The sequence below is a fragment of the Molossus molossus genome, unplaced genomic scaffold (genome assembly GCF_014108415.1).
Source record: "Molossus molossus isolate mMolMol1 unplaced genomic scaffold, mMolMol1.p scaffold_m16_p_6, whole genome shotgun sequence".
NCBI lineage: Eukaryota > Metazoa > Chordata > Mammalia > Chiroptera > Molossidae > Molossus > Molossus molossus.
In genome coordinates this window covers 108276651-108289667 of record NW_023425399.1, presented here as the reverse complement: position 1 = coordinate 108289667, position 13017 = coordinate 108276651, and the positions used below count along the sequence as shown (strand labels likewise).

Sequence of the window (13017 nt, the reverse complement as noted above, 5' to 3'; positions counted from 1 at the left end):
AGGGGGAGGGGGAGAGGGAGGGAAAAAGAGGGAGGGAGGGAGGGAGAAGGAGGGAGAGGGGGAGGGAGACATTTATGTGAGAGAAACATCACTAGGCTGCCTCCTGTATGCCTTGACTAGGATTGAACCCACAACCTTTTTGGTCTACGGGACGACATTCCAACCACCTGAGCCTCCTGGCCAGGGCTCCAGTTATTTTAAAAAGAAGAAAATTTATTTTGCGAAAATATATCAATATATTAAAAATGCCAGCTATCTACTGCCCCAGATAGCAACAGCAACACAGACCCCTTTGGCTTTTGACGGTTTTTCCCCAAATCACTCTTTCCCCATGGACATATATCTCTTTTGTTTTCTTAAAGTATTTTAAAACCAAGGCATGGGCTAGTATGTAGTTCAATGATTGTTCAAGGCCTTTTATCTGCATATAGTACAATCGATACTATATATGAAACTAAGTACCGTTTTATGAAGATACATTTGAACCTAGGTTCTAGCCTGTAAGCCATAATGACCACCTTTGGGTGGTCTGTTTTTCTCTTTGTTCCTTACTTTAGGTTCTTTCAAAATAAATTGTGATGACATTTAAAAATCATTCCAAAATATAGTTGCTATACGTGTTCTTATGTCCAGCAGGGGACTCTTTCCATTTAAATTTAATGAGTATATTTGGGCGTCATGTCCTATCAGACACAGGTTCCTAAAGCGGTGGCTAGCGTGCTCGTGCGTGTGACCTGGAGCTTGGAGTTGCTCTCTCGCTAACGTGGACCTTGTCTCCGTTCTCTCTCTCCTGTGGTTGACGCATCTCTCCGGAGCTGACGGTGGAAGGGAGGAAGGATGATTCATCATTAGCCTCATACATTTTCTCCTCTTTACATGACTAATCATCATCATTACCAGTTACGGTCCAGAAAGTAAACCGGAATGCAGTACAGGCTGGCTTCCCAGAGAACAGATCGGTGTATCAGTCCGAGGGGCTGCTGTCAAAGTGGCTGGGGGGGCTGAGCCGGGAACTGTCAATATCCTGCGCTTGTGTCCAGCCTGTATGGAAAGGCCCCGGGCATCCTTGGATGGCGTGGGAAATTTGAGTAGTATAATCTAATTTGAAGGGAGCTCAATAGCAATTAAGTGAACATTACTTGGAACATAAATTCATGAGTCAAATTGCATGTTGGTTTTGTTGGGGGAGAAATAGTGTGGCGGGTCTTGGGGCAGGGCCAAGCAGAGGCTGGCGTGCTCCCGCGCGGTTCGAGATGGCAGTCCTCTGAGAGCCGGGCACTGCCTGGGGCCGGTCATCGGGCTGGCACCGCTTAACCTTCCGCCACAGCCCCATCCTCCCTGCCTGGCCAGCGAGGAAGCAGGGTCCTAGAAGTTCAGTGGCTTGCTCCCGTGTCACAGCTGTTAGTAACAGCAAGGAATCGACGCAAGATTCGTTGAGGCCAGAGCCCCCGTTCTTCTCGCATTTTTATTTATTTATTTTTTATTCATTTATTTATTTATTTTTTGCATTTATCTTCAGATAGAGCAGGAGGGAGAGGGGGAGGAAGAGAGAGAGAGAAACATCGATGAGAGAGACACATCGTGGCTGCCACCTACACGACCCCAACCGGGGCTGGGGACCAATTGCAACCAAGGTACGTGCCCTTAGCGGGAACCAAACCCAGGACTCTCTGCTCTGCGGGCTGACGTTCTAACTGCTGAGCCAAACCAGCCAAGGCCCTTCCCACATTTTATAAGAAAGGGAAGTAATGCATAGGAAAGAAGGGTTAAGAAATAAATTGGGAAAAACAAAAAACTAAATTGCCCTGGCTGGTTTGGCTCGGCCGTTAGAGCGTCAACCTGCAGTTTGGAGAGACCCGGGTTCGGTTCCCGCTAAGGACACGTACCTCGGTTGCAGTTTGTCCCCGGCCCTGGTTGGTCGTGCAGGTGGCGACCACTCGATGTGTCCCTTTTACGTCGATGTTTCTCTCTCTCTCCCTCCTACTCTATCTGAACAATATATCAAAAAAAAAAAAAAAAAAAAAGAAAGAAATTAGTGTCATGAAACAGTGTTTGTTCCCAACTCCATTCGTGTTGAAGGTGGCTGTCCTGAGTGCCACTGTTGAGGAAGGCTGTCTCCAAGTTCACGTTGCAGCAACGTGGGCTCTTTCTACCCGCCTCCAGTGTAGTCATTTCTGCCACCAGAGCTCAACGTGACCAGTCCTCCCCTGCCAGACACCCCTCCTCCCTGGGCTCTGTAGTGTCGTGGCCTGATCTCTGTCAGTGCGCTTGAACAGTGGGACAGAGACGGGGACTTGCCAATATTCACCAGCAAACCCTGTGTTTTCGTTCAGAAAACTTCAATTCAGTACCTTGGGTATAAAGTTAGAAGAATTCTGCCCATGGTCACTAACACATTGGGGTTCCTGTTCCGGGCCACTTCCCTGTAGCTGTCCAGACACGTCCCCGTTTCTAAGCTCCACTCGCTCCCTGAGGTCTCCCCGCAGGGTCCGCGCCCCGTAACCTCAGGCTGCTCTCGGAACTCTGCCTGGGATGCACTGATGAGTGCCCTCCCGCTCGCCCGTTTGTGCTTTTGACCGGGCTTAAATGTAGGTGCTCCCTGAGGGTCTGCTCTGTTGGGCTTGCCTGTCGCTGGCTGGTCTCTCTTCTGTGGATCCCAGCCCCATCTCTTGGGTCCAGTCCTGACTTTTCTCTACAGTATCAGCCCCTCATTTTCAGCTTTGTTTTGACTCTTTTTCTTTTAGTAGCTCCCTGAAAAACTTATTTCTTGTCTTTTCGAGCACCCCAAATGGAACATGGCCATACGGAACTCACTGTTTTTCTCTTAGTGATCACTGTTCCTCTTATTTGTGCACTTTTTTTTTTAAATTTTATTTTTGTTATAGATGTTTTTCCTTTTTTATCCCATTGATACCCTCCTCCCGCCCCGTCCCTGGCTTTGTTGTCCATGTCCATTGGTTATGCATACATGCATATAAGTGCTGTGGTTTATCTTTTCCCACCCCCCACCACCTCCTCTTCTGAGGGTTGTCAGTGTCCATCAGTAGACGAATGGATAAAAAAGCAGTGGTACATATTTACAATAGCTAAGATCTGGAAACAGCTCAAGCGTCTATCAGTAGACGAATGGATAAAAAAGCAGTGGTACATATTTACAATAGCTAAGATCTGGAAACAGCTCAAGCGTCTATCAGTAGACGAATGGATAAAAAAGCAGTGGTACATATTTACAATAGCTAAGATCTGGAAACAGCTCAAGAAAGAAAGATCTCTTATCCTTTGAGACTACATGGAGGGACCTGGAAAGTATCATCCTAAGTGAAACAAGCCAAACAGAGAAAAACAAGTTTCATATGATCTCACTTATTTGTGGAATATAATGAACATAACAGTCTGAGGAATGGGGTAGTCCCAGAGACGTGGAAGTGGGGTACAGACTGACAATCCCCTAAAGAGGAGGGTGGTGGGGGAGAGATAAACCACAGATCATTTTTTTTTTATTTTATTTTTTTTATCCTCACCTGAGGATATTTTTCCATTTTTTTGTACAGATAGAATGGGAGGGAGAGAGAGGAAGGGAGAGAGAGAGAGAAACATCGATGTGAAAGGGACACATCGAGTGGCTGCCACCCGCACGACCAACCAGGGCCAGGGACAAACTGCAACCGAAGTACGTGCCCTTAGCGGGAACCGAACCCGGGTCTCTCCAGACCGCAGGCCGACGCTCTAACCGCTGAGCCAAACTGGTCAGGGCTAAACCACAGATCTTATATGCATGTGTGCATGAACAGTGGACATGGACAACAAACTGGGGAAAGGGCAGTGAAGGAGGGGGAGGGGGGAATCAGTGGGGGGAAAGGAGAAACATCTGTAACAAAAATTAATTAATAAAAAAAAAGCAGTGGTACATATACACAATGGAGCACTATGCAGCTGTAAGAAAGAAAGATCTCTTATCTTTTGAGACGACATAGAGGGACCTGGAAAGTATTATCCTAAGTGAAACAAGCCAAGCAGAAAAAGATAAATACCACACGATCTCACTTACATATGGAATATAATGAATAGAACAGTCTGAGGAATAGGGTAGACCTAGAAACACAGAAGTAGGGTACAGACCCATGATCACTGTTCCTCCTGATGCTAGTTCCCTTTCTCCAGACATCACCTGACTCCTTCCCTCGTACAGCCTCAGCACAGGGCAGGGCCAGGTCCCGCCCAGGTCCCGCCCCACCTTTTTAAGGCCTCATGGCGGTTTGCATCTCTGTGCTGACCGCCACTGTTTACTTCGGCCGCTCATTCCTCTTGCCCAATGTCATAGAAGCTTCACAGCAGGTCTTTGGATCGGTCCTGGTACAGCTACCTGATGAATCACTCTCGTGCTCCTAACCTTTCTGGTGTCTTCCCGTCACTCAGTCCAAGTCCCACGGCCATGGCCTGGCCTCCGTGGCTGTCCTCTGACCTGTGCCTCTCCTCTCCCTGCAGGACCTGTGTCCCCGGCGGGCCGGGGGAGGGTGCTTGCAGGTTCTGTGAGAACTTTGTTTCTCTCAAAGGCATCTGTATAAAAAACCTAAAGGGAAAGCAGATGTAAGAGCTAAAACTAGAAAACTCTTAGAGATAGGAATCTGAAAGTTACTCTTGTTAGAAGAAAATCCTCCCGTTTGTCACAGCTGCAGCAGAAAAGTGATCTCCCTCTCCTTTGCTCAGGCTGACTTCTGACTGAAAGGTACCTGTCCTCTGATTTTACATGGCTAAATCCTCTGTAATCCAGGTTTGTCACTGAGCCATCCCTGATTCCTCCAGCTCCCGGGTTTGGTCAAAGCTGCTGAGTCCTAGGCTGGGGGTTTCTCAGAGGCAGTGACAGGCCTCAGCTACAAGGAACAAAAACAGATACCGTCATGCTGGACACATGCGAGATGACTAATGAACATTTAAATGGATAAATGAGTGGAAGAGAAAAAAATTATACTTTCATTCTTACTTAACTGTAAATTGCTTAAGGGGAGGATTGGGGTCTGATTCTTCTTCATATCCCACAGTAGCCGCAGTTGTACATGATAGATACTCGGTAGATCCTCTGTTTTAGTTTTTACTTTTTCAGCTTTGTTGAGACATAATTGACAAATGCAATTGCAAGATATTTAAAGTGTACCTCGTGGTGATCTGGTGAATGTCTACATTGTGAAAGCATTCTCCCATCCGGCTGCGTCACATGTCACCTCTTGTATTTATATTCTCCTTTTTCTTTCTTTTTGGTGAGAACATTTAAGTTCTACTCTTAGCAAAGTTTTCAATAAATATTTCTTGAATCAGTACATAGAAAATAGTTGATTATGATATGAACTTTCTGAATGCTATATTACTATACTTTTAATCATTTTTTTTAATCCTCATTCGAGGATATTTTTTCATTTATCATCAGATAGACTGGAAGGAAGGGAGAAAGAGAATGAAACATCACCATGAGAGAGACACATCAATTAGTTGCCTCCCACAGGACCCCAACCAGGGCTGGGCACGAACTGCAGCTAAGGTACATGCCCTTCACTGGAATCGAACCCAGGGCTCTTTGGTCTGTGGGCCAACGCTCTAAACATTAAGCCAAACTGGCCAGGGCTACTTTTAATAATTTAATGTAGGGGCTCTTACTATAGCTAAAATATTTTCAAAATATGTTCCTCTCTTGGTTGTCACTGTTAATTTATTTTTTCAATTCTCACCCGAGGACACATTTCTATTGATTTGGGGGAGGGGGGAGAAGAGAGAGAGAAACATCGATGTGAAAGAGACACATCGAGTGGTTGCCACCCACACGACCCCAACCGGGGCTGGGGACAAACTGCAACCGAGGTACGTGCCCTTAGTGGGAACTGAACCCAGTGCTCTCTGGTCCACAGGCCGACGCTCTAACTGCTGAGCCAAACCAGCCAAGGCTCTACTGATTTTTAGAGAAAGAGTAAGGGAGAGGGGGGAAAAAAAGAGAGAGAGAGGGAGAAAGAGAGACAGACAGACACCTGCCCAGGGAATATTTTTGATCAGTGGTTATGTTTTATTTTAAACTTTTTCTGTGTTCCTAATTTTGACTTTAACATGCGGCATATCATGCATTCTTAATTTCACAGAGGAAGTTAGAAAAAGAAGGTTCACTTTTTAAGTAAAACAGCTTTTCTAGCCTGGCTTGTGTGGCTCAGTGGATTGAGTGTTGTCCCAGTGGACTGAGAGGTCCTGGTTCGATTCCCAGTCAGGGCACATGCCGGGGTTTCGGGCTCAGTCCCCGATGGGGTGGGGTGGGGGGGCATGCAGGAGGCCAGTGGATGTTTCTCTCTCACATTGATGTTTCTATCTATCTCTCTAAAAAAAGTCAATAAAAACATTTTTTTAAAGAGCTTTTCTGTGTCATAAGCTCCTGCCTTTGGGTGTAGGTGGGGTCCCAGGACAAGCCGTTATTCCTGCAGTAGTGGTTGAATAGTTCCTTTCGGAGTCATGGCTCCATCAGAGTCGCCTCGTTTGGATGCTCTCAGTAGGAAACAGAGTTGGGCAGCCTTTGTTATCTCTGCTGGGGCACCGAGGGCTTCCTGCAGCCCCAGCGGAGCTGTGCCGAGCTGCCTGCCTCTGGTGCATGCCAGGAGGCTAGCGCCGTGCTTTCATTTTATTATTTCCACCCCCCATTAGCCCCTCTGTGCCCCCCCATCCGCCTCACCTCCCACTGGGCTTTTTTTCCCCCTGTGGTGAAGGCTGCTTGCCAGTCTTCTGACAACCTTTCACTGTATAATACTTGATTAGGATCAGTTAATTAATAGTCTTAGCTTGTGGTCATGTTACGTGGTACAAGCCTAAATAGGAGTGGAATGAATGGAACTGCCTGTCAAATATTTGCCATCCCGGGTGCCTCTGTGACCCCGGCTGCCTGAGGGTTCACGGCTGCTGCTGGTCTTGGCGGTGTCGTATTATGTTCTGTGTCTTGTCTCTTTTATAAGCAGTTGACAGGCATTCCCTTGGTTCGGACGATGTGGTGGGAAAGATAAGCGATGCTCATGGCCTGTGAGAGGCCGCGGTCCCAACCCACATAACGAGTGAGTTCCACGAGGCCCTGGGTTGTCCAGTTGCCTGCATTGGACAGTGGGTACCTACAGGACGGGGAGTAGGGTCAGGAAAAGAAGGTCAGAAGATGGAAGGAAACAAGTTTACTTTTAGAAACTGCTACAAACTTACTGGAAGCAAGAGAATTTCTCCCGTGTGTTAGAAGAAGAATCCAGGCCCACTGACATGGGCAAAACACACGACAGACTCCCCCTTTTATGAAGTGTGAGGGCATTGTGTACCCACACGCCCCAGAGGCACTGGCTCCTTTAACATGAGCCAGGTACTGGCCATGACGAGCTGTCTGAGACATGCCGGGCTCCCTACAGCATCGCGTTTGAGCAGCGGCGTAAATCCGTCAGCTGTGCTGCCGTCCTGGCTTGGCCGAAGGAATTAACTTTGTGTGCATTTTTGTCTCCTGCAGAAATGGACGCACCTGAGCATGCTCGATGCCTGTGAGCCCCCCGATCACCTCACGACTTGGCAAAGACCCGAAGAAGGAAGGTGCCGGAGTGGTGGCCTCTGAGAACAAGTGTCTTCGCCTTGGCCTTGGCCTTGACCTTGCTGCCCCCGGTCCACGATGGAGACGCTCTCCCAGGATTCTTTGCTGGAATGTCAGATCTGTTTCAATTATTACAGCCCCCGGCGCAGACCCAAGCTGCTGGATTGCAAACACACCTGCTGCTCGGTGTGCCTTCAGCAGATGAGGACGAGCCAAAAGGACGTGAGGTGCCCTTGGTGCCGGGGCATCACCAAGCTGCCTCCGGGCTTCTCGGTGGCGCAGCTCCCCGACGACCCCGAGGTCCTCGCTGTCATTGCCATCCCGCACACCTCCGAGCACACCCCGGTCTTCATCAAACTTCCCAGCAATGGGTGCTACATGCTGCCCCTACCCATCTCCAAGGAGCGAGCACTGCTGCCCGGAGACATGGGCTGCCGCCTGCTGCCCGGGAGCCAGCAGAAGTCTGTCACCGTGGTGACCATCCCCGCAGAGCAGCAGCCTCTGCAAGGAGGGGCTCCCCAGGAGGTGGCGGAGGAGGAGCCAGACAGGCGGGGCGTGGTGAAGAGCTCCACCTGGTCCGGGGTGTGCACTGTGATCTTGGTGGCCTGTGTCCTGGTCTTTCTTCTGGGCATCGTGCTCCACAACATGTCTTGCATTTCTAAGCGCTTCACTGTGATCTCCTGCGGCTGAAAGGGCTGCAGGGATGTCTCTGGTGGGTGCCAACTAGGGGTTGAGCAGGTGTTGGTGATGGGACCGAGAGGAGAAGATGGGGGTGACGCTGATCATTTGGTGCCAAGCGCTGGCCTCTGGGCTGCCACTTGATGAACCCAAGACAAACACGAGGGGCAGAGTGGAAGGTCTCAATGGGACGCCGGGCGGATCGCCCTGAGCGGCGCTGGCAGCAGCTTCGAAGACAATTGCATGCGTCCTCATAGTCATTTATTAAACGGACTGTAATCTGTGGTTTCTCCAAGTCACGTGCCGGGACAGACCTAGGCTCCTTAGATGTTGAACCGTGCAAGTGCGTCCAGTGTGAGCTCTAGATGCGGTAGATTTAAACAGATGCACGTAGCATCCCGCCTGCGGATCCGTGGCAAGTTCAGCGACGGCACACAGTGCTGCTTTCTTTCCTTTTGCAAATGAAACCCAGTCTTCACTTGGTTCTTACACTTTCCGAATGGCACCCGAATTGAAAAATGCGTAGAGCGGACCGTTGCTTTCTGAAGAAAATATTTGAGCAAGTGTTTCCGATGTGCTGTGTCTTGTTTGTGGTGTCCCTTCGCTTCCTTCCCCCGTAGTTAGAGCTTGATGCGTGCTTACTCAGTGCAAAGCCCAGCGGGGGAGCAGCGACTGAGCGATGAGGAGAAACGCCTAATCCCACCGGAAAACTAGATGCCAATTTTTCTCAAGCCATCTCACAAAATAAGAATTTTAGATGTAAATATTGTATATTTGTATCTGTGTGTGAGTGATTTGATTTACCTCAGGTTTTGCATCTCTTCAGAAGAATCCTGGTAGGAAGAGTCCCGGGTCCGAAACAGCGGCCACCTCCTGGGCCCCGGGACCCACCCCGTGGGGAGCCACACACTCGCCACGTCCAGTACTTGCTCCTCTCCTGTGCATTCAAGCCCTTGTCCCGTGAGGCACAGGTGGAGGGGATCAGATCCTCCGTCGTCTTTCCCAGTGTGGGGATGTGCTAATAGTCTGCGGCGATAAGCAATGACAGACCCGGACTGGCGTTTTAGTAGACAGTCCACGATGATTTTTGAAAGAGATTGTTCCGTGATAGTTAAACCGTTCAGAATTCCAGTTTCCTCTTGTTGTGTAAGTAAGAATATCTCTTGTATTTTGAAATGTTTTTATTGAGAACAGGGGCAAGGTAAACCGACATGCTCAATGTAAATGGACCAGTTCCTCCTAAATTCTCAGATGCTCTTACATGTGTCACGGTCTGCGGAGGCTCACGGAGCCTGAGGACGCACGCCTGTGCCTGCATGTAGAAGTAGCTGGGGGCTTTCCAGTTCTCTTCGAACTTCTTCCGCGGCATTCCCAAAGCAAGTGCATGTGGCAAGGACTCCGCTCAGAAATACATACGTTTATGTTCCACTGAGTCCATGAAAATAGGGGAGAGAGGGGGAAACAGTGACTGGTTCCAAAAACAAAGCTAGAAATAACCCTGTAAGAAGGAGACAATTTAATTTACTTCTATGCTAACTATTATCTTCAAGCAGCACAAATATGCACATCGAAGTGGTGGAAATTATGGGATCGAGAATGACAATACAATGACTAGAACCCAAAGCTAACACTGTTCATTGGTTTGAGGATTTGATATAAAAAATACAAACTCGGGCTTTTCAAATCTTAGGAAGTGTATTTGAAAGCTCAAACTAGAAATTAGGTTAAAATGCCATTTTCTTGTGTAAGCTATTGGGCATCATGCAACAAATCTAGGATTTGTTTGGTATTAACAATTTAGGTATGTTAGCTGAATGCGATCCTCTGTTATGTAACACAATATACTGTTGGGTTAGTGTCAATTTCTCAAATTCAACCAGGCTGCTGTAATGCATGTCTGACCCAATTTCTATTCCTCTTGGAAAAAAGGGAAAAAAACACCCACAGAAATGTTGCATTAAGAACACCACATTTCAAATGGACTTGACTCTCGCAATTTTAAGCCGTGCCAGTGAATTTTGTAAATGATAGCTACATACATTTATGTATAGTAAGAAATGACCAGCCGTGTAGTGTATAGTATTTGATAGACTTTTATGTGTTAGGTAGGTTATATACAGACACTAACATGTATGACAGTACAGTGCCCTGTGTTTCTTAGTGTAAAAATATTGAGTAAAAACATTCACGCAACTTTTACTTAAAAACAGTCCGATGCTAGAGCTGCAGTTGAACAGTGCAGAATTAATCAGCTCCACGATAGATTCGTGACTTTACAGCCTAGTGTAACAATAACTACCCACATCAGAATTTTCTATGTGAGTCTTACTGACATGAGAAACACTGTTTGAATTCTACTTACAGTTCATTGTGCACCAGTTTGTTAGGGTGTGTGTGTGTGTGTGTGTGTGTGTGTGTGAGAGAGAGAGAGAGAGAGAGTCTCAGCCAGAGAGAGAGAGAGAGAGTCTCAGCCTGCCAGATAGAATTTGTATAGGCTTGATGTTTCAATGGTATTTGGCATCTCGTTGCTCTGGCCTCTCCTGGCATTAGCCCATAACACTAAAAACTCATCTACCATGTGACCAAAGTTCAGTGGCACAATTGGCCAGAATCTACAGTTGCACATCCGTGAAAAAAATCACAACTGAAAGCACAGAAAGTTAGAGCTGCAAGCAGCCTCTGGGGGCTTCGTTTTGTGGACGAGTCCGTCGAGGCAGGCCCACGGGGCTGCTGGCAGCTCGGCCTTCTGCAGCCAGAGGGAGACCAGAACTCCGCGCCGCAGGTTCCTCTTCTCCTTCCTCCGCCCGTCGACATCCCTCTTGGGCTAATGTGATCTTCAGGGTGGATGAATACCCTGTACAACTCAACTCTTGCTTTAAAGTGTTTTTTCTTTTGTAGATTTCTATGTTCATTTTCGTTAGCATCTACCTCTCCAGGAAATGAAAGGAGGGCTGATTTAGGGATGAGTATAGACATTTAGAGGAAACCATGGGACTTGAAATGTTTAAATTGCAGACCATTGGTCTCCCCTTCTCCCCGTCTGTGTCAAGGACAATGAGTGTTGTGTAAATAGTAAACTATAAGAAGCATGAATTCTCACCTTTATTAATGATCTTGACATAAGCCAGAGAATGCTCAATATTTTAGGTAGAGCCAAGTAGGCTATCAAAAAGCATCGTCTTTGGAACATTTTTGTACAATGACCTGGGGCATAAGTTGTGATGAAAAGACAGATTAGTTCTCAATTCCAGTCATACTTTATGATCAGAAAGCTTTAAGGTATTTTCTTTAAATATACAATTAAGTTTAATCTTGCACACAACTGAAGAGTGGATCCCTTGAAGGTTGGACTGAGGGGGATGCAGCCCCTGGGATCTTTTAGGTTTCACTGTTCAATAGAACTTCCTGTAACGATGGAAATGTTCTATAGCCTGTGCGGTCCAGTACGGTAGTCACTGGCCACATTGGTTGTTGGGCAGTTCAAACGGGGTTAGTTTGCCCGAGTTACTGGATTTTGTGTTTTGTTATTTAATGCTAAGTTATTTAAAGGTAGTCATTCGTGTGGTAGTGGCGAACTCATTGGACAGCACATTCTGGATGGTCTGTAGCATTAGTGTTAGGAAGAACAGAGTAAGGCTGAGACAGTCTGTGGTTTAGTATTAACATGCAGTTGGCCAAAAAAACCCTTTCTGGGCTTGAAAAGTATGCGATCTCAAGGACGATGGTAACAATTCATTGATTGCCCTTTAGGGTTATTACTTAGATACTTCTTTCTGGTCAAGGAAGGATCCGTGAAGCTGAGAGTGCTTTATGAAGCCCCTTTTCTGGGATCTCTAGCTGCATGTGAATCTATTGTCCAAACGTAGTGGTTAGACAGTAGCTGTGAAACGTCCCACTTGCAAGCTGTGCATGACCCGTGACTGTGAATGTGTGTGCAGGGCCTTGTGGCCAAAAAGTAAATGTTACAGAAAAAAAAAAAAAAAAAAAAGCCTGATGCATCCCTCTTGCGTCCAGCACCTCACCCAGACTGCCCTGCTGCGACAGTGCGGTGCGGTGGGCGCGAGCTTGCTTGCGGCTCAGAGAGAGTGCTGGTTTGCCCTTGAAGTCTACGTTTGTCGCTAGATGTGATGTGGGCATATGTGGGCGTCATTTTTCATTTGCCAGACTAAAACATAGGCACCATTTTTCATTTCTAGAGTCAGATATGACATTGTTTTAGTTTTGTTTGATTTTATTTTTCTTTATTGATTTTAGAGAGAGAGGAAGGGAGAGGGAGAGAGAGAGAGAGAGATATTGATGAAAGAGAACATCGATTGGCTGCCTCCTGCATGGGGATCAGGCCCACAACCTGGGCATGTGCCCTGACCGAGAATTGAACTGGCGACTTCTTGGTGCACGGGTTGACGCTCAACCACTGAGCCACACCGGCCAGGCTTGTTTGATTTTTTAAAGAATTTTCATTATCACTGAAAGAATTGAAGATTTGCAGCCTGGCACAAAGACACTTTTTTAAAATTATTATTAAACATTAAAAACATTGCCCTTGGAAGTGACTAAAATTGCTTTTTAAGTGAGTAAATGGAAGTAGAAAATTTAGTTATATGTGTATATATAATTTAGTTATATATATATATATATAATTTAGTTTAATATATATTCGTAGAAAGATCAGATTCCTCCTGATAGTTCAGTATTTATTCTGGTCTAGATTTTGATTGAAAAAGTTCCCATGGCTTTATTTGAAAACCCATGTTGTG

At 46.8% G+C, this 13017-nt stretch overlaps 1 protein-coding gene across 1 annotated transcript in view; it reads left to right on the top strand.

The window, feature by feature from the left end:
- Positions 1–10633, top strand: part of RNF152 (ring finger protein 152) — a 63882-nt gene extending 53249 nt beyond the window's left edge. Inside the window, exon 3 of the mRNA XM_036245083.1 lies at positions 7505–10633. Coding sequence (XP_036100976.1) covers positions 7661–8272 — 612 coding nt within the window. The 5' untranslated portion in view covers positions 7505–7660 and the 3' untranslated portion in view covers positions 8273–10633. The remainder of the gene's footprint in view (positions 1–7504) is intronic.
- The last annotated feature ends 2384 nt before the right edge of the window (positions 10634–13017 follow it).